Source organism: Corylus avellana, chromosome ca10 (genome assembly GCF_901000735.1).
Source record: "Corylus avellana chromosome ca10, CavTom2PMs-1.0".
NCBI lineage: Eukaryota > Viridiplantae > Streptophyta > Magnoliopsida > Fagales > Betulaceae > Corylus > Corylus avellana.
This window is the reverse complement of record NC_081550.1, coordinates 8,092,810-8,114,794: the sequence shown is the minus strand read 5'-3', so window position 1 is coordinate 8,114,794 and position 21,985 is coordinate 8,092,810. Positions and strand designations below refer to the sequence as shown.

At 36.5% G+C, this 21,985-nt stretch overlaps 1 protein-coding gene across 2 annotated transcripts; it reads right to left on the bottom strand.

Annotated features, from left to right (window-relative positions):
* Positions 1–542: 542 nt before the first annotated feature.
* Positions 543–20,437, bottom strand: LOC132163444 (ubiquitin carboxyl-terminal hydrolase 8). Of its 2 annotated transcripts, none has more exons than XM_059573738.1 (13): positions 20,219–20,437; positions 19,563–19,811; positions 18,423–18,561; positions 16,047–16,106; positions 15,875–15,970; positions 11,153–11,479; positions 10,861–11,001; positions 10,564–10,734; positions 9,381–9,638; positions 9,097–9,245; positions 3,728–4,285; positions 2,546–2,819; positions 543–1,033 (listed from the first exon to the last, which is right to left on the bottom strand). In XM_059573738.1, the coding sequence occupies exons 1-13, from the start codon at positions 20,302–20,304 to the stop codon at positions 917–919; spliced, it is 2,625 nt and encodes an 874-aa protein (XP_059429721.1). In that variant the 5' UTR covers positions 20,305–20,437; the 3' UTR covers positions 543–916. The 2 variants fall into 2 exon arrangements, with proteins under 2 accessions (XP_059429721.1, XP_059429723.1); XM_059573740.1 differs by having other exon boundaries at positions 10,573–10,734.
* Between the last annotated feature and the right edge of the window lie 1,548 nt (positions 20,438–21,985).

Here is a 21,985-nt window from a genome sequence, read left to right as displayed (position 1 = left end):
TTTAAGTGACTTCCTTTTTTTAAGTGACTGACATAAAAAGCCACTTAAAATACGTCAAACCAGCCTAAAATGATCGTGAAAAATAACATTACTCCTTATCATTATAGGTCCTCTCTCTTTTCCAGGCCAATCAGAAACCAGTAAGAAGGAATGTGCCTCACTAAAAGGAGAACCTCAACAATTTCTTTTTGCTATATCTCCTAAAATGCAAAAAATTTAAGCTGCTTAATTTGTGTTTCTCATGACAATTTAATGTCAAATTCTTTAAAGTAAATTGCAAATACTATGGTGCCCCTCACTTAAACGTGAATACAGGAAGGAATCCATCTTTCAGGCCTTGCCTAAAGATTTAATGTTAAAGTGCAACCATATTTTTATTTTTATTTTTTGTCTTCTGCAAAAATAATAATAATAATAATAATAATAATAAATAAATAAATAAAAAATAAAAAATAAAAAATAACATATGTGTTTTTTCTCTCCATAAGGTACACAAATTTAGTGGGTTTTGAACTTAGGACTTCACTTTGTAAGAGAAATCAAGAACCAAAAATTCCATATCCTCTATCATCAACTATATAAAAATATATCAACAAATACACTTTCACAGGGGTTGGATGTAAATCCCCTTTGGAAAAACTTTCTACACTTGAAGCTAAAGAGATGTTGCAGAGGTTAATAATATCCTCCTGAGCATGTCTCCCATTTCTGCAGTTGGCTATGTTACACTTATCCTCAGCACCTCCCCTAAGCTAATATCTCAATTTTGTTCCATGCATGCTGGAAACTCTATCAATGAAACTAATCAATGCAAAGACAAAAGAATGCTACTCTAGTGATACTTGTAAGATATGATGGCAAAAATGTTGAAAGAAATCTTGCTCCAATAGGGTTTCAATGATTTATAACTCTCATGTTATACTTCTACAACTCTTCTGTAGAAAAGAACATAAGCCGCAGAAGACTTTATCTTCTCCTGGCTGATGGGATAAACATGGCTATCATCTAATTCGTACCACTGGTCACCCCCTTGCTACATCAGAACAAAAACAGTTAAAATACTCACTAAAGTGAAGAAGCTTAAGCATAGATGAAATCATTTTGCAATAAATTATAGGAAATAAAAAGTCAGCCTTGCAATTTTATTTGACAAAGAATCTGCTATTATATAATTAAGTCAGCAGCTCAAGGCCAGTGAGTCCAACTAGTGCCAGCAATGGAATATGGCTAAATCCAGCCCCAGAAAGCCCTTTTGCCTATGTAGTATATATCCTATTGAGTAAGCTAGTCATAGAAGTAATATAGTCAACAGTGACTAAATAGATAGAGTTATCAATCATACAGTTAAAGAGTGATGCTGATCATCCTTCTTCCAAATTATCAGATTATGCAGCAGATCTGCAAGGACTTAAGCCTCTAACTCTAATACTAACGACATAAGATATTTCTCTTTTCAAATTAAAGAAAATTTAAAGTATCTAAGCCACCCAACTATTGGATGCTCTAAAAATGAGTTTAATACCCTAAATAACATTTATTTTTTATTTATTAATGTGTTGGCGTGGTCAGCGTGGTAATATTTCAGCTAGGAGGTGTGGCGAATAGCACTATTGTGTCTTATGTGGATCATTTGGCAAGAGCGGAATGCAAAATGTTTTGAAGATCAAGAAAGGTCAATGGAAGAGCTCAAAAAGTTGCTTATTCAAACATTGTTCCATTGGACCGAAACTTGTAGTGTGCCTAAGATTTCCACCATGTCTCAATTTTTATCTTTATGTTCATCTTTTTGCATTTAGTGGGGCCTTTTTTGTATACTTCTTGTGTATTAGGGTTGCGTCCATCTGCGTTTTTCAATGAATCACTTATTTATCAAAAAAAAAAAGTAATTGAGGTATCATTAAAAGCGTAAGGTGCCTCCATGTACAAAGGAAGAATACAAAAGTAGCCACCTAGCTAGTAAGGGCAAAAAGAACAAGAAAATCATGATAACTAATCACCAAAGGAGAACCATAAGCAGCTGTCCAAAGATCAAAAATGTTAGAAAAATAAAAAGCATTTCAAGGCATACCCTAAATAACATTCTAAAAAGGGAAAAGCATTTATAGGCATCCTCAATATCCATAGTAATTAAACTAAAAAGTCATTCCTAGTGTGAATAGACACAGTAATACTAGATTTAAAAATTATTCGATAAGTTAAACAGTGACATATTAAATATACAAGTAGCCTTTCTCATCCTAAAAGAACAGGTGCTCATCAAAAAGGAGTGAACTGAGTACTGAGTGAGGTAATTTATCCCCAGCAGTCACATCATCCCATCATTAAGTTTTTATAGAAGAAGGATTCTAAATATCTCAAGAGATCATGACAAGCCCAGTATATATAGAACATAAACCAAGGGCCCATATATGTAGAACACCAATAATGTTAGTCCAGATAGGATGTAAACCCTTTTCTACAAGTTATGATCTCTGTATGGTATAATGGCAAGTTTCTTATAAAAAAATGCAAAAGATCTACTATTGACAAGAAAAAAACTACTTACATGGACAAATGCAGTATAATGACCACCTCCCATGCTTCCATAGTGATTACTAACTGCATAAAGCATGTAACTATTGCATGACTGACCATTTCTCAGGGCAATATAAGGTGACAGCTCAAAATTATCTATGGGAAAGTCGACATATGTCTCTAGCTTGTTCTTCAAGAACCGGCTATATGAGAACCTCTTCAAATGAATAACCAAAATCTCTGGCAGTCTCCAGAGATCTAACTTTTTAACGGCTTGACAATGCTTTTTGCAGCCAGGACAGTACCTAACATTACATAGAAGAGAAATTGACATAAAAAAGAGTGCAATAACAAGCTGCAGTTCACACAAGGTAAGAAATGCTTAAAGTTGGATAGGAAAATTCATATATGCAACCTAGCAGGAAAACATAAAGTATACGCGGGAAGAGATCAACTCTGGAGTATTTTAGTCCCATCTATTTCAACGATTACGAAATAAGACAAGTAAAAATTGCTGGACAATATTTTGGCAACAATTAGTGTCACAACTTGAAATGCAATTGCATTAAGAAACAACGGGTTTCTTAAATGTATATTGAAAACCTTATATTATCTAATTTGTTCATTTGCAAACAAAGGTAGCAAGAGTACAAGTCAAAGTATCAAAAGTAAGGAGACCAATGACACAGAGTTTTAACAAAGTAGCAACTAGAAATGGCCAAGCACAGGCAGCTGGTAGAGAATGTTTCATTCAATTAGAAGAGTCATACACAATCTCAACGCAAAGCTCTTGATAATGATGACGATGATGAGATCCCTACTGTCAAAAGTGATGTCAGTATGACAATGAACAGATTAAAATTAATAACGGCCAAGCACAGGCAGCTGGTAGAGAATGTTTCATTCAATTAGAAGAGTCATACACAATCTCAACGCAAAGCTCTTGATAATGATGACAATGATGAGATCCCTACTGTCAAAAGTGATGTCAGTATGACAATGAACAGATTAAAATTAATAACCACTAGGTCCAGATTTTTAGACAGGACATGCCTGAATGCCCTTGATACTCTACCAGAAAGCAAGTCAACATACCATGGAATATTACAAGTAAACTAGCAACAACCCAGAATATGTCCACCCTCCCACAAGTGTCAGACAAGCTATATAAAACGTAAAAGTATTTCCAAAGATTAATGATGTACACACTGACCACATGTCTTCTGGTCCAAGAGGCTCCTCCTGCAAGAATGCTTCTAGGCACTTGTAAAGAGAAACAGACTCTTGGGGTCTTTTTGCATAGAACCCAGACTTGAAAACCTCAGGTAATGAGCTAAGAAGGTGTGTATTGTAATGTTCAATCTGTGTTTCTGGCCAACATACAAGCACATGCAACCGCCTGGACACTCCCATCACTGCCACCGGCTCATTCATTACTAGCTTGGAGTGCTTGATGATTCCCTTCTCATCTGTTAAATAAAACTGCAGTTCGGCATCTGAGGCTGAGACAATCCCATTCGCTTTAGAGGGGTCCACATCTCCAACTACAAAAGGACTTTTTGCACCCTCTATTCCTGTAACTTCTTCAGTTGTAGTGCCCTCCGAGATATGATAATCTTCTGTGGCATCTTCAGCAGGTATTCGAAATGGATTAAGCAATTTTAGATACAGATTGTAGATATCAGATCCATTAACAGATTCACAAAGCCTTGCTACAAGTGGAACTCCAAACGCCTTCCAACTTGAAATCAGTTTCCCATGGATGTTCTGCCTGACAATATGAAATTAAACAGGAGTTTGGATTAATGGGGAACCATTCAAATATATCATTATCCTTATCAAAGAATGACTTGAAAAGGTGATACTGAGGATGCAAGGAGACAACATGTTTGTTTGCCTTGAATTTTCAACCTTAAGTAGTTTTATAGTTTATAAAGGAAATGCTAGGTGTATCAGATGAATCTACCCACTTTCCTCAGAGACCAATGTGAAATGAGAACATTGGACATTCTAATCCCAAATTTAAAGAAGGGTGGTGATGCTCCACTTCAGCAGTTAAATTCACCCACTACGTACACTTAGCACACTTTAAAAAATCTACAAGCATTACATATAGTGGACAGGACATATTCCAATATGCCACATATTCAAGTTGACCAAAGGGCAGATGCAAGTCTAAAATTTGTTCTCTAAAGAGACTTGATATTTTCTAAGGAATGTATTTCTTCTATTAACTTAACTTGCGGACCAAAAGAACAAATAACTAATAAATAAATAAGTAAATTAGAAATGTGGAATCTTGTTACTTTACTCCCCTCCCATGCTGATTTTTTTTTTTCTGAAAAAAAATAAATAAATTCAACAGTCAACAACTGTATTGCTCCTCCTTAAAAAAGATTAACCGAGTACAGAAGCACAACATGACTAATATTGTGCGTGTCTCTGTATATATGATAAGACATGAAAGAATGAAGCTAGGACAGGGCTCAGAGGTGGTGTGTACTAAACCCTAGATTCAAGTCTCCCGAAATTTCCCAGGGAGCACTTTTTCTTTCCTTTATTTGTATTTTTAATTTATTTTTCTATTTTTTCTTTTTTTCCCAAGATGAAAAGCATGCCAGTACAAAACATCAAAGGCAAAGAGGCCATCGATTGTTCTAGAACCTCAAATGACATAATTTCAGAGTGCATGAAAAGTCTCAGTTGTCTTCAAAAAGTGAAACAGAGATTTCAATAATTCATCCCATTCTAATTTAAGAATACATGTGATTGACCATAATCAGTTGACAAGGATCCATAGAGCCAACACCAATTTAGTTGGGATTAAAGCTTATTTGAGTTGATTTATATCCAATTCTTAAAAAAATCTATATCTTAAGTAAATTATAAATAATGAAATTAAACTGCCACGAGCACCATTTCAAGTATAAGTACACACTGCTTCACAGAGTTGAGAGTCACTATGTTTCCAGTTCTAGAACACAAATCAAACATTATGAAGAAGACACAAAAGCCACATTTTGCTGGCCAAGAATGGAGAAGAACACCAACTCTTAAATTTGACTTACAACATATAATCATTTTCTTTTTTTTTTTTGATAGGTATCTTCCAACATATAATCCATTAATCATATTTTTAAGATTAGTGTATTTCCCAAATGAGAGGCTCAGGATCTATACTTTTGGCTTTCATAATCCATTGATATATATAGGAACAAACACAATACTCTGGAATATGGACCGCACCATAGGACAGCTATTTTTTTTTTTAGAAGTAATCAAAATATCTTTAAAAGCATAAAGCGCCCCAAGTACACAGAAGTATACAAAAGAAAACACATAGCTAGGGGCAAAAACCACAAGACAACTCATAGGGACACTTCATCACCTCCTCGAATAGGGACACTAGTTCTTTTCTTTCTAACACTCGCCTTCGAACTTGCATATTATATAAGCTCAACTTGGAACAAATGAAATTTTATTCGCACAAAGATTTTGTAAACACTTGTCTGCAGACTAAAATACCATCAAATTGGTTGAAAAACAAAAACCAGCCATAAAACCACTGAATCGGTCAAACACAAGTTGAACCAGCCAAAAAACTATCGGAACTAGTTGCAACAACAATGGAGGACAGGCCAAAATATCACCAAATTGGGCGAAAAACAACGATGAACCGGCCAAAACATCACCAAACCAGCCAAAAACAAAGATGAACCAGCCGAAAGTGATTAGAACTCGTCACTAAACATCAAAACCGGCTGGAAACTCGTTGACAAACAACACATCCGGCTAAAGCATGCCTGAAAATACCAATGTCGGTCGAAAGTTGCATAAAAATACCAACACCGGTCAAAAACTTGTCGGAAAACACAATCACTAGTTGAAAACTCATAGGAAAATACCAATACCAATCGAAAATCGCCAGAAAGCACCAACTCCAGTTGAAAACTCACCAAAAAACACTAACACTAGTTGAAAACTCACCGGAAAACACCAATACCGATTGAGATTTGGCAGAAAACACAATACCAGTCGAAAAGTCACCAAAGAGTAGGGAGTCAATATCACCTTCTATTCCATTGTGAGATTACTACTGCTCTTTGGAATACTATATTCAGTAGTGTAGATCTAGCTTGGGTCATGCCTAGAAGAGCAGTAGACCTTTACGCTTGCTAGAGAGGGAAATTTAGTAGGCTTCAATTTGTTGCAGTATGGAAGATGGTACCTGCCTTATGTGGTGTATTGGGAGGGAAAGAAAAAATCATTGTTTTGAAAACCGTGAGCAGACGGTAGTGAAACTAAAGGTGTTTTTATTTAAGACTCTTTACCATTGGGTTGTTGCCTTTGATATTAATATTTCTAGTTTTCATGTTTTTCTTGATTTTTTTTCCCCTTCTAGTTAGGTGTATCTATCTCTTGTATGTTTCTTGTGTACTTAGGTTACTTCTTTACACTTTTTAATAAATCTATGGTTACTTATAAAAAAAAAAAGTTTAAAAATAAAAATTAATTTATCTAACTAAATCGAATGATAAAAACCTAAAATTAATTAAATAATAGTGATTAGTATGGATTTACAATATATATATAACCGTGAGTAGCTCGTAAATAAGCTACTCACGGTTTGAAGACACTTGTGAGCTAGCACCATAGTAAAAGTTTTATTTTTACTAAATTAATTTGTTAGCTTAAATAAACACAAGTGCCTTCATACCAATACCATGGAAGATGATACCTTCCTTTGGGCGGGAGCCTTGAACATTCCTCAAGTTTCTACCATGCATCAATTTGTGGACTTGTGTTCTTCATTTTTATCTTTAAAGGGGTGTGTGTCTATGTATACTTTTTGTGTACTAGGGTTACGCTCCTCTGTGCTTTTTAATGAATCACTTATTTATCAAAATAAATAAATAAATAAATAAGCTCGAATTTGTTTGAAAAATGAATAAACCAAGTTTGAGCAGATTATCTTGCTTGGGGATAAGCTTGAAGTCGGCTCGTATTCGAAATAAGCTTGAACATTCAACAATAGGCTTGATTATAGTCCTATGTGTCTAGATTTTTTTTCTTTTCTTTTTTTTTTTTTTTTTTGCTGATTGGGTCTAGGCTTGATCTTGGTGAAGAAGATTTGGGTATGAGCCAAGTTGACTCAGATTCAAGTCAATTTGATAATAATAGGGCTTGGTCTTTGGCTTGAGCTTTGGTGTGAGCTTGGACTAGTCATGGGTTTAAACATGGGCTCAATAAGACTTGGGCTTCAATATAAGTAGTGGATTGGGCTTGTTTTTGAGCATTATTCGTGTTGGGCTGATCTTAGCCCAAGAATGAACTTGACTAATTCTTTATAGGAGAAGAGATTACCCAAAGAAAGAAGTATTTTTATCCTGAATAGGAATTACATACACATCCAAACACTCCTTTTCTTCTTTGAAACACACCAGAGATTTGTCATCAACCACCACAAAAAAGAGATTAGAGACAATCGGTAATCACGACTACTTTAATAGACCTCCACAACAAAGACAACAACCATAACCAACCACCGGCCACTTCTTGAGATGTAGCCGACTACCACAGACAACAGAAACGACCAAAAAAAATCCGCACTGCACCACAACCACAAGAAACCACAGGCTAGCACCACAAACGCCAGCCAGATTTCCGGCATACTGATGAGGTCAATGGCAGCGGAATGATGCCACCATTGACCTCCACACTGTAGCAAAAGGGAGAAAGAAAACAAAAGAAAATGGCAAACAAGGGACACAAGATCTCTCTCTCTTGTTTTAATTCCAATGCTTTGATACCATTTTAAGATTAGTATATTTCACAAAAGAGAGGCTCAAGATCTATATTTCTAGCCCTCACAATCCATTGATATATATAGAAACAAATACAATAATCTGGAATATGGACACCTCAGCATAGGACAACTCATACAGACACTTCATCACCTTCTAGAATAGGGACACTTGTACCTTTCTTTCTAACACATAATGGAAGAAAGAACACACCATTGACAAAAGTCACAGAGCTGGTCCAGCATCTTAAATCTTACAATATTGTATGAAGGTTGTAATTCTATCAATAAATATTATAATTGGACAACAAAAGGTGACTATCATGTGAAGAAATACAGTGAAAATATGAGTTTCAGCACTGATTGCATCGTGAACCTGTATATCGCGTCTTCTTCATCAATAAGCAATCATACATGTGCATATACACGTGCTACAGTTTTTTTTTTTTTCTGTGGGGGGTGGGATGTCGTAACACAATAAAACATAACTTTCTATTTAAAGAGATACACTAATTACCAAAATTTCTGAAAGTAACATTTTTAAGCCTAATTATATCACCTTTCCTAAAGCAATAGAATCCTATAAGCAAAAATCTCCTACACACTATTTTTCATGCCTATTACTTACAAATCACGCCCAACTAAAAGTGATCACTTATGTAGCACGCATAAGAATATCAAATTAGAAAGACTTATCAAAAAAAAAAAAAAAAAGAATACCAAATTAGAAAGGAAATTGCATAATGCAACATCAAAAGCTAGAAACAAATCGGACTTACTCCTCCATCCGCTGATGCATGAATTCAACCAAAGGGACTTTCTCTGTATCTTTTGCTAACCGGTAGGCTACTAGTCGGTCATCATCTCTAATTAAGGATAATGAATCAGCTCGTTCCTCAAGATAACGGATAATCCGGCTGTTGTATATCTGTACAGAACTATAGACGTTAGAGATAAAAATAAATCAATAAAGTATGTAGTCACCAACATATACAGTAGTAACCAATCTGACATCAACACAAGCAAGAGTTTCCTTCCGGAATATTAAGACACTAAAACATACCTCAGCCACCAATAAAGTCTCATCAGCCCCTAAAGAGCATGCAATTCCTAGAGCCTGGAGAAGATCATCACATTTCCCATATTTTGGCACAGTAATGGTATAAGGAGATGGCTCAGTATTCCCACTGGTATTCAAAACTGTTAACGTCATCGTCCGCATTGTTGTTGAAGGTAAAGGTAAGGATAGGTACATGAATGGATCAAATGTTTTAGAGACCTTTTTGCAAACGGGACAAACTAATGTTGATTTATATTGACCCTGAAACCAAAAGGAAAAAAAAAAAATGAGGCTAACAATACCAACAATATTATTACCTATAAAATGTGCAAGCCACATAATTTCAACCCTCAAATGAGAAAACATAAGACTACCATTGATTCAGGTCTTCCAAAGGATTGAAATGAGATCAATTTAAGGAGATATAAAGATCTGTTCTTACAACAAATATTTCAAAACAAATCCAACCCCATATTCTGATAGTTGATTTAAAAAATAATAATAATAAAATAAAATAAATAAATAAAACAAATAACAAACCAGAATCACTTTGTGAAATTATTGATTTAATTACACAGAAAACCTACTTGGGTCGAATCACTAGATAATGGGTACATAACCATGGTCTGACTTCAATGCCTTCCATTAATTCAAGTCCTATGAGGATCAGGGTCACCAGATTTGTGTAATTAGATAATTGTCCATACACAAAATGCCAAAGAAATCCACTAACCAAATGTTTTTTGAATTCAAGTTTTCAGTATACAGTACCAACAAATTTAATGCCACATTCTGTGCAATATTTTAAACTTTTTCTATGAGATAAATAAATTTCTTATACTCCTTATTTTCTTTTCATTTTTCATTTGCTAGTCTCACCACATCTCAGTTCGCCCAAAATCATTCATACCCCAGGATTTAATACCAGGACCTGCGATGCTAGTAGAATACTACTCAAACCACTGGGCGAGTGACTTTCATAATTCCCTACCAATAAAACTTCTAAACTATAAAAAACTCCAAGCATAGGTTTCAAAGTTACTAAAAAATAGCTTGATTACCACCCAAGAACCTAAGGTTCATCATTATGTGTATCATGCATATTAAATGAAGATTACAGGCCAACAAAAAGTGACAGTAGAGAGAGGGACGAGAAATTTATAAACGAAAGAGAGGAAGAGACTACTTGGCACACATCAACAATTATAGAATCATTGCGAGCCAAATGATTCTGCCAATATTCATCAGCAACTTCACCATCCGGTCGACCATCCCCATCCTTGGCTTCTACATAAGGCTTGCATTTTACACGATTGAGATCTTCATGGAGCCCATCCAACAAAAAAGCAAGGAGTTCCTATGACCAAAACAGGAACAATTATTTCATTAGAAGATAAGCTGAACATTACAACATAGTAAAACCTCTACCAGAAGATAAAAAGGGAAAACGAAAAGCTATTTCTGACATATTAACTTCACTAACTTGGGAATCGTGCTGATTATAGCCGCTAAATTGAGGAGCAAATCGAGCTAGCTTTGACTTAAACAATCTTGGTGCCACTGGAGATGCTCCAGGAGCCCACAACTTCCTTAGCAGATCTCCAAAAGCTAAAGCAATCTCCCCCTAGTGAAGAAGTGCATACTTATTAATAGATTCAAACATTACAGCAGACACTGTTAAGAAAAGTGAGGAACTTCTCATAGAAACATGCTTACATAAATCATGTTAATATCAGAAAAAGATGAATATTTTACTGTAGCAAAGGATAACATACATCCATGCCCAATGGGTTTTTGTGATTTATTTCTCTACCATAATCTCCAAGAAAATAATCAACAAGCTTTGGCGTGTGGGCTAAGCACTGGAGAGCACTATTCATGAAACAAGTATTTCCAAGATTTTGCAATCCAGTCAATCCCAAAGAACCAGCTTCGGCAGAATTTGTACGACTGAAATTACAGTTCATATTGCCCATGCTACCATTCACTGAAGGGCTGGAAGATGAATTTGCCAGACCAGGATTCTGTGAACTCTCGTCTTTTTTCACATCCTTGTACTTCACAGAATCTGACAACCCATAAACTTGCAATTCCAGTACAATCTGTATAGAAGCAAAACATTAGAGCCCATTGATCTATAAGACAAATTACATACAATAAAGGCCAATAACTCAAAGGATCTGTTGTTGCAATCAAATTATCCACACTGGACCAATATGAAGATGCCCAGGAATATTGCATTAACAACCTAAAAGCAAGAATTGATTTAGTATTCTGGACTAAGTATAACCACCCGCCAACTGAACGTTCCTATTGAGAAACAAGACAAACTAAGCATTGCCAATTGATTAACCAAAACAAGTTATGTGACACTCTTGAAAGTTAGTCTCACATTAGGTGGGTAAATTGCTCACATTAAGTGGATAGATTATAAAGGTACTCAAAAGTGTTAAGTCTCAAATTAGTTCTTTACAAAGTGAAACTAAACTTATAACTAATTCTAGAGAATTTCAATTGTAACTTGACTAATTCTTTTAGAGTAATAGAGTAGATGTGGCTGGCATTTTTCCTAAATTGTGACATATAGTATTAGAGCAACGTAATAACACCATATGACACTTGGACAATGCAGCATGATGTGGGCACTAACAAGGACATCAGGAATTTAAGTGGGGGAGATTGTGACACCCTAGAAAGTTAGTCTCACATTGGGTGGGTAAATTGCCCACAATGAGTGAGTGGATCATAAAGGTGCTTATGAGTGTTAAGTCTCATATTAATTCCTTACTCCATATGACACTTGGACAATGCAGCATGATATGGGTAGTAACAAGGACATCAGGGATTTAAGTAGGGGAGATTGTGACACCCTAGAAAATTAGTCTCACATTGGGTGGGTAAATTGCCCACAATGAGTGAGTGGATCATAAAAGTGCTTATGAGTGTTAAGTTTCATATTAGTTTCTTACTCGATGAGACTGGGTTTTGTAGACGATTCTAAAAAGCTCCAATTGTAACTTGACTAATCATTTTAAAGTGATAGCGCAAATGTATCTCCCTCATTCATGACAAGTTTTGTATGACAGATTAAGAAACCAAAAGAAGTTCGCAAAGACCAAAAAAAATTTCTGGACTTTAGCCACAAAGAAATTTGAACAAATTTTACCCAATACCAAACCAAACACCAACCTAATAAAGGGGACAAGTCACTGATTAAAATTTTAGGTGGCAATGTATGAACAGGGGGCAAGATACTTGCACAGGGCCAGTCACATGAAAACACACATACACATAAACGTATTATATTGTTACTTCCTAGGAAGTTTTAGTTACTAAGGTATATATATGGCCTAGTGAAAGGGACAGCTTTCAACATGCTAGAATCACGCTCCCAGTCTTGTGGATGCAACAATAATTAGCTTTTCCGTGAGAGTAGAATGGACCCATTCAAGTGAGCCTACTATATTACATAAAACTAGATGAATTTGAGTAAGAAGTTATCCTAATAATCACTCTATACATGCATGCATGCAAGGTAAAAAGGCTCTACCAACTTCTAAAAGATGACAATCTATATGTCATTCAGTTGTCTAATTTTTGGTCAAATTATACTGCTCACTCCTCCAGAATATCACCCTATTTGTAATCTGAACTTTTAACTTTCAGAAATCAAACCTTCAATTCAAAGAATTTGTTGTAATGTCCTCCCTCTGTCAAAATCAGGGATTAATATGGACAAAAAATACAGTGTTGCATAGTGCTTCCTGCAAAATAAAATGACCAAATTAATTGAGTCCTGGCTCAAAAATCCAAACGGGTCGAATATAAAGAAAAGACTAGCCAGAAATTTTTCTTTCCTCATTCCAAAGCTGAATTCTAAAGAGATCAAAGATCTCAATGAAATGGGGTCCACACCAAACAGATCGATCAGAACAATAGAATCCAATGGCATCCATCAAGTTTGCCACTGCAAAGGCAATGAAGCACACGCAAACCCTAAGGGGTGAGTGACCATGCTCCTCCATGAGGGCACAGTATACTAGAAAGCCTTGGACCTAGACCCTGACAACCTCTCATAGTGCTCCAACCTTGACAAGCAACTTCTCCACCTGCAAAAGTCTGTAATCCTCGATATCATGGCCACCAACTCCCACATGTTATCCAATGTGTCACTTGTGACCTCACTTGCTTGGTAAGCCACAAGGTTCTCGAGCTCGACCTTGCTCAGTCCCACATCAACTCCACCCTCCTCTGAATTGACATCATCATGCGCACTCAAAACTACATCAACGACTTCAAGAAGGCCCTCGAGATTGTGGATTTCAAGTTCGCCACCAAGTACGTTCAAACCTTCTTCCAATTAGATGCCACAAGGACTCTAGAGTCGATCAGAGGGACTACATGTTCACACCCAAGCATCAGCTAGAAGGAATTATTATCTATAGCGAGATTCCTCAATTTCATCATCTCCATGCCCAGGAGCAGTCCCCTGAAATTTTCATTTCCCAAAGGTTTTTGGCCTTGGTAAGATCCAAAGATAAAACATCAGACAACCCAATTTTCCCCCATATCTCATGGGCAATAGTATTCACAGCAGCATAATGTAATTTCGACCCCAAAAAATATCCAACCAAGGTGCTATTCCATTCCCAACAACCCTTAGCTGTCACCTCTCTAGTGGGTGTGACCCTCACCCTGCCCTCCACTTTTTCTAGTTTAATGAAATCAAGCTTCAGGAGGTGTTCATGGGAGGGGAGATTTACATTGAGAGAGCAGTTGCTGATGTGAGATCCAAGGGGACTCAACTTGCTTCCCTTTACTAGGTTGGGAGCTGGTGTCGATCTTATATTACTCAGGGTGCTTCAGATCAGGTTCTTACAGCTAAACATGAAATAAGACTAAGCTCATGAGCTTATTTTCCTAGGTCGGAACAAGTTGATAGGATCCCCTTTTTCCGCCAATGTAAAAAAACAAAGAGAGAGATGGGGTTTCTCTTGCTTTTGGCATAACGGGCCCTGGCAAGAGGCCCCTGCGATGGGCTATTAGCTCAGTGATAGAGCGCGCCCCTGATAATTGTCTCATTGTGCCTAAGCTTGCATTTTTTGAGTCGTAGATCAACGTGACATTGAGAGGATCATACGGTTGCTCAAGCCAATTGACATTGGATTTCCACATTGTGACATGATGAGCTAACCAAGAATGTCTACTGGTGAAGCTAATTGGTCCATGACAAGGCAACTAGGGAATGAAAAAGCTGTTAGGTTTTGTGCAAAACCCTTTGCAATAACATTGATTCATCAATGGTGATACGCTAGTAATCCTCCAAACTTCATTATTTTGTGATGATGCTTCAAAAGATAATGACGAGGACCAAAAAGGGTACAAACAGAAGTGTTTTGAAGGAAAATGGTGCCTTACTGAAGGACTATTTCCTAAGAGCTCCCTATTGGGAATGAAGTATGGACCAATAAGCACTGGCATTAGAGGGGGCTCAGAAACACTTGGCCTGAACTTGATCACTAATGCACAGTGCAAACAAGAAAGCAAAAATCACGACCCTAGTCATAATCAAAAAATCCAAGTGAGTTATATTGCCCACTTAGCGAATCTATTCAAGGACAAAATCTTAGCAATCAAAGAGAACAACAAGATTCTACTCAGAAAAGGAAGAGAACAACTAGATTCTGAGAGGTAGTTGAACTCCGTTGATCGAAGTTAGTTCCATAGGCCACAAAAGAGTGGAGGTTTTACAAAGGCTCCACAAGATATTACCGTTTTCTATTTGGTTAGTTCTTAGAGTGTTTTGGTCATTCAGAACTAAGACCTCTTTAGGGATAATTTTGGTAATTTCACATGGCTAGTAAGAACATGCAGCTCAAGTTTTGTATTTTGTGTCTAAATCAACCCCCTCGATTTGACAGATGGGGGGTCATTGCAACAAACTCTACTCTTCAAATTGGGAGGTCAATTGTCCAAATTTAAAGTTCAGATGGGAGATTACAATGGAGAGGTAGTCTAGAAATCTACCAATAATAGCGAGTCTAGAAATCTTACTCTCTGACATTAGATTTGTCAATCACCCTTTTCAGAAAAACTCTTAAACTATAAAATTGAAGAGAGAGAGAGAGAGAAGATAATGTACATTTTTTTGTTGGTAAGTAAAGATAATGTATTATTTAACTTACAGCCAAAGGATGACACAATTGGATGGGGATCCAAAGCATCAGAGATAATAATGACAAACAAAGTACTTAAAGAACATGTTCTATTTATTCAGAAATCACAATAAAAATAATTGAAAAAAAAAAAAACAAAACTTAATTATGAACATTCTACATATAAAAGAAATGACCAAAATGCAGAGAATATAACACAGCTAATGTGCACTTTCAAAGATACAACAGAGTGCTGTATAAATACATAGTGTCAAAGATACAAAAACTTTTCTGTGCATAATAAACTAAACAAAAATGTTATCAAACAGAAGTACAACTTACATCATGATCTGAATGCCGTTGACAATCTTTGAGAAACTTATTTTTTTCATTCGTAAAAAACAGGGTTGTCTGCCCAGAGAAGTCCCAGATGCGTAACTGTACAATAAAAGAAGTGAGAAAGCTATTCACTTCTTCTTTAAACAGTATAGCTCCAAATAAAATAATTGATTACCAGTTCAGACTCTATGCTGAAGATTTTGCAGGCTCTTTTGAAGAGCTCACCTGCATTCTCCTAAGACAAAAGAACAGCATATTAAGATATGAAAAATGTTGAAAGCCCTCAACAGGCAAGATAGCCTAATGATTCAGAAACATGGCAGCATCATACTTCGAAATTAGAATATAGACATCGGCCATGGTACCAAAAAAGATGGATTACAGAAAATTATAAAGGGTCATTACCCAGTGCTGGCCCGAATTATAACATCCTAAAAATATTTCCAAAACTATTTGAATGTCTAAAACGTTACAACAGAAGCCCACTCTTAAGTCTTAACTTATCACAAATTTCAGGCTGCATAGAGCTGGATCTCCAATTCTTCCCCAGGTAGATAAATACATATAACCAACCCCAAGGCCACCCACCATTTACAATCTGCGCCAAGCACTGGAACGCATAGAGCTGTAACACTCCAAAGATGATAATGAATCAATAATGTCTGATGCACTCAAACATAGTTTTTCATTCTCAAATCAAAACTAATATATGTTTTGGTTCCAGGAAATGACTGAACTTGTTTGAGACAGAGAGAGAAAGAGAATTATAAAATGAAGGGCGATGAAAAAGTTTGAAGAGATCTCCAGAGATATCAAGGTCCACCACCAAAGGAAATATTTCAAAAGCATTATTGAGCAAAATGCAAAGCTACAGGTCTTTGTTCATAAAAGAATCTTAGTTATATTTTTTTTATAAGAAAATGCAAATTCAAGAATCTTTGTGATATTATAACTAATAATATGAACCTCACTTGAATAATACATTTCTTCAGAAAATAATAACATATCCCATGTATCATTTAATGCTTTTTAAGCCTAATAAATCCATTGACTTTGTTAGAAGAGTTATTAGGGTTAGTAAGTCATTAGGGTCTGAGGGTAGTTTGGTCATTGTGATATTTCCCTAATCCTATATATTAGGATGTTTGTATTAGGTTAAGGACAAGCTGAATAATACAATCAGCCTCCTCTTCTCCTTCTAAACTTCTTGCTGCAAAACTATTAACATGGTATCAGAGTCTTAGGGTTTAGATCCTTGTTTCTTTGTTTGTAGTCTTAGTTTTCCACTGTTTTTTGTTTTGTTTTGGTGAGTGTTCTTCTGGTGGCAGCACCGCCCATGTGGGCTTAGAGCTCACACAGGCAGTGCCTTGAAAGATGTTGTCCGTTGTTGAGTTTGAAAAAAAAAAAAAAATTGTTATAGTCGGCGTGGTCTATGTTGTTGAACAGTTGCTCTGCAGTCGTCGATTGATTCTATGGCTGCTGTGTTTGGAGTCGTCGACGTGTTCTGTCTGTCTCCGGCGAGCTCCAACGAAGGCTCCTGTTTGATTTTTCAGCAGTATTTCGACTTGGTTTTGATGTCTCCAGTGTGTTCTGCTTGTATCCTGCAAGTTCCGGCGAAACTCGTTGGTTGATCACGTGAAATGTGATCGTTGTTAGTTGTCGAGATCCGACCGGCCTTGGTGTTTTGCGGTGGTTTCCAACTGATTGTTGTTGTCCGACGAGATTCTACCGGCTTTGGTGTTTTGCGGTGAGATCCAACCGGCCTTAGCGTTTTGCGGTGAGATCCAACCAGCCTTAGCGTTTTGCGGTGAGATCCAATCTACCTTTGGTGTTTTGCGGCGAGATCCGACCGGCCTTGGTGTTTTGCGATGGGTTCCGACCGGTCCTTGTTGTTTTTCGGCGAGATCCTATCAGCCTTGGTGTTTTTCGGCGAGATCCGACCACCTTTGCAGTTTCCGACGAGTTTTCGACCAATGTTGAAGTTTTAGCAAATTTTTTTGTTATTTTTATGGGTCTTTGATTTGTGTGCTCCAAGGTGTTCCAGCTTGAGGGGGAGTGTTAGAGTATGTTTTTATATGTGCTTTTCGTTTGCTATGTTTTTATATGTGTTTTTCATTTGCTTGTTTCTTTTAAGCTGGAATTATATGATTTATATGATCCAACTTGAGGGAGAGTGTTAGAAGAGTTATTAGGGTTAGTCAGTCATTAGGGTTTGAGGGTAGTTTGGTCATTGAGATATTTCCCTAATCCTATATATTAGGATGTTTGTATTAGGTTAAGGACAAGCTGAATAATACAATCAGCCTCCTCTTCTCCCTCAAAACTTCTTGCTGCAAAACTATTAATAGGCTTGAATGCTCCAATCTTAAATGTTTATTGCAACAGATTTATGCACACACTAAAAAAGACAGTTATAGTAAGCAAGCTCAAGAATCCATAAAGAGTTACATGGAATTGACTGCTTAGTCAAGACACTACAATGCAATAGGTATTGATGTTCCATACCTTAGAAATCAAACATGGAAAGAGTGGGCTAATTGAGCAAACTAACCTTTTTACATATTCTTACTCCTAATGAATTCATTTCCCGCAGAACTGAAAGTCGTAGTTTTAGAGGATAGACATCCGAAATATCTTCTGCCGCTGAAAAGCTCTTACCATTTTTTGTTGCAACTTTAGAATCACTATGCCTACAGAGTAAGCACAACAAACCAGCATTAAGATGCTAAGCAACTTTAGTTACCAGAGATACAATGATGTTCCTTGAGTCGCATCAGAAGGGATACATATCACATAATTGTAGGAGAACTTTAGAATCCTATTGTATCATTAACCAAAACCGCAAAATCTGAGGCTCCACAAACAATTTGTTTAATCAATCAAATGAAAATTTGAACTGTACCTTCCACTATCATTATGATCAAGTACCACAAATAAAGGATGGAAAAAAGTAGCAACTTTCAAGACAAAAATGAAAAAGACCTGTAAAAATGAGTTTCCAACTAAGAATTTATTTTTTTTGATAAGTGTTTCCAACTAAGAATTTGCAAGGAAAGCCGAAATATTACATCCTTGGCAGCTGAAATCACATGTTAGTCAAATGCTGAATGTTTCTGATTGGTTAAAAAAATCAGGAGCAGCAAGGTGGGGGTCTCTTTGTCAAGTAAAACCCCATGACCTTTTGAAAGCATAGGGTGAGGTCATATGTAATTAGATATAGATACAGATAGATGAGATGGGTGAATCCTACTCAAGAATTTTTTCCATTCTGAAACAGGTATCAGAAAAAACATGCAATCATTGGAGCATGACTGGTGTAAGATTAAATAACATGGCAGTATTATCAGGACTTGCAAAACTTCGAGATGTCAGCTGTTGCAGAAGGACAGAGAGATTAACCTATTCACACTTTAATCAGTCCTGGTCCCTCTTTTTTTGAAGCTTTTGTAGCCTGTGAGGTGCTAGATTTCCTCAAGATATAACTCTTGTTCAATTAGCTCTCCAAGGAGAATTATTCAGAATAATTAAATTATTCAAATTCAGTGCATCTACACCACAAGTAGCATCAAACACACTAGCATTCCAACGCATTCTTATCATAACCTCATTTCACTTTAGACATATCTTTCAATTATCAATTATAAAAAAATTTATATCACAAAAATTGTTAAAACCAATCTAGACCACTCACCATCTGAGTGCCTGCACCCACATTTCGCCAGGGACCAAGGCATAGTCCCGTCCAGAGACACCTACTTCACCATTTTCCCTCTGCTCTGAATCCTCCTCTCTTCTCAGATTGAAAACAAGATCCAAGCTGAATATGTTGTTGATGAGTTTCATAGGACCCGCATATGAGGAACCCGGCGAAGCCGAGTACACGACCGCTTTCTTCGAACCCGAATCCCCCGACATTGAATCTTGCGCATCCTTCCACCACCTGAAAAACCCCAATTCACGTATCAAAAACCCAATTCAGACACTCGAACACGCACTCTTCTAAGATTCAATTACTTTCTACCAATGCAAGCGAACCCAGATCACAAGAATTTGAAAACAATGCATAAAAATAAAAAACACTGTTTGGTTGCCGAGAAACTTAGGAGGAAAGAGAACACAGAACTGGAATAAAACACAGCCGAATTCAGAACCAACTAGTTCCCAACATTCAGAGTCACAATTCCGTTCGTTTTCTTTTCTCTTACTGCGTTTCCCGGCAACCAACCCCACCGTATTGAGGAATCAAAATGACCCATTTGGAGTTTCGGTTTAGATTCGTGAATGGTAGTGAAGAAAGTACAGAATTGAAAGGGGCCGAAAGCGAATCTGGGGAGGAAGCGTCGAGACCTGTACGGGACGAAGTAGAGTCGCTGGTCATTGTCCGAGTCGGGTCGCTGAGTGGAATCGGAGAGATCTTCGGGGAGACCGTCCATTGTAGAGAGAGAAATAGAGGTTCAGAAATGGATTTGGAAAATGCAGATCATTTCAGAGAGAGACAGAATGGCAGATTTGCAGAGAGAAACTGGTGGAGCTTTTCTGTGAAGAGGATTCAAGGAGGGAAAAAAAAAAAAAAAATGTATATATAAATTATAAATAACATTAAAATGTGTGTGTGTGTGTTTCAATTTGTGTGAAAGTTTGAAAATTTTTAAGGCAGCCTGAGAGAAACATATGCGAAAAAAAAATAAAAAAACGGTTTTAAAAAACTGTTTCCCTGTCTTAAATAGAGGTCTAAACTGTTTTCTTTTTTTTCTTTTTCTGATTGGGCCGTCACCGTGAGTTTTGCTTCATGCTAAAGACATGTACAAAAGAATGGAATAACAATATATAAGGAAGTATATTAGTATATTCCCTAAAATCAATATTTCATTGTTAATGTCTTCTCAAAATTGTTATTTATATTCTTTTTTTTTTTAATTACTAAAAAATTGTCAATATTCTCTAAAGGCTAACAAAAAGATAAAAATGACCCTAATTTTTTTTATTAAGACAAAAATACCCCTATAATTCAAAAAAAATAAATAAGTAAAAACCAAAACTAAAAAATAAAATAACGGGGAGGTTCAAAACCACCCCTGAAACTTATAAGGGGAGGCCGAGCCACCCATTAGTTTCGGGGGTGGCCGTTCACCTCCACACTCAGCCACCCTTAGGTGTTTCTTTTTTCGTGTTCATTGTGTTTTTCTTTTTCTTTTTTTAATTTAATTTCATTTTTTTTAGAGATTTTATTTTTAATAAGGGTATTTTTGTCATTAGGGGGACAATGACATTTTTTGGTAATTTAGGGAAAACATTGACAAAATTAATAATTTTGGAGACATTAACAATGAGATGATAGTTTTAAGGAGATATGTGTACTTTCCTTAAAACTTGTAACAATAAGACTTTTTTTTCTTTTTTTTTTTGAGAAAAACATAACATTTCATTCAATAATACCACGAGCATAACACTCTTACATCACAGAGTAAAGCTCTGAAGCAACCATAGCATAAAACTACAAGATTACCAGGTTTAGTACAAGATTCGAGACCAATCCGCTAACCCATGACTAAAATCAGATTTAGTACTAGATCTGTGACAAACAGACTCAACTAAATGCACGGATAGCAATTATTCCTCGACCCTAAGAGCAGAAAGACTCTCATGCCGAAACTCTTCCTCCTCGACCCGAAGGACAGGATAATGATCACATCCACAACTCAAAGGTCTGGACCAAAACTAATTAACCCGAAGGTGACATAGATCGAGTGAGAGAGGAAAGATCCTTATTACAAGCCTAACAAAATAGGGAAATTAAACCATACAGGGAAAAAACATACGTCAAAACACAAATACATCTTAAAGAAGCAACAGAACAGGAAAATAAAATAAGAAAAAAAAAAAAAAAGCACACTCCGATCACGCACACTCCGGGAACTGAAAATCGAAGGGGCGTTGGAAGCTCATTGCGACGGGGACTCGTCGAAAGGCCCAACAGTGGACGATGGGCTGCAAACAGGCGCAGAGAAGATCGGCAAAGCAGGACATGGAAACAACCACAAACAAGAAAAAAAACAACAAGGAACCACCAAAACATGAAAAAAAAAAAAAAAAAAAAAAAAAAAAAAAAAAAAA

Bases quoted from the DNA above. Each gene is read 5' to 3' on its own strand.
- LOC132163444 (XM_059573738.1), bottom strand. From the start codon at position 20,304: ATGGACGGTCTCCCCGAAGATCTCTCCGATTCCACTCAGCGACCCGAC. The intron at 15,971-16,046 runs GTAATCAATTAT...TTTATTGTACAG, and splicing joins TCAGCATAGAGTCTGAACTG to TTACGCATCTGGGACTTCTC. The intron at 11,002-11,152 runs GTATGTTATCCT...CTTCTTCACTAG, and splicing joins AAAACCCATTGGGCATGGAT to GGGGAGATTGCTTTAGCTTT.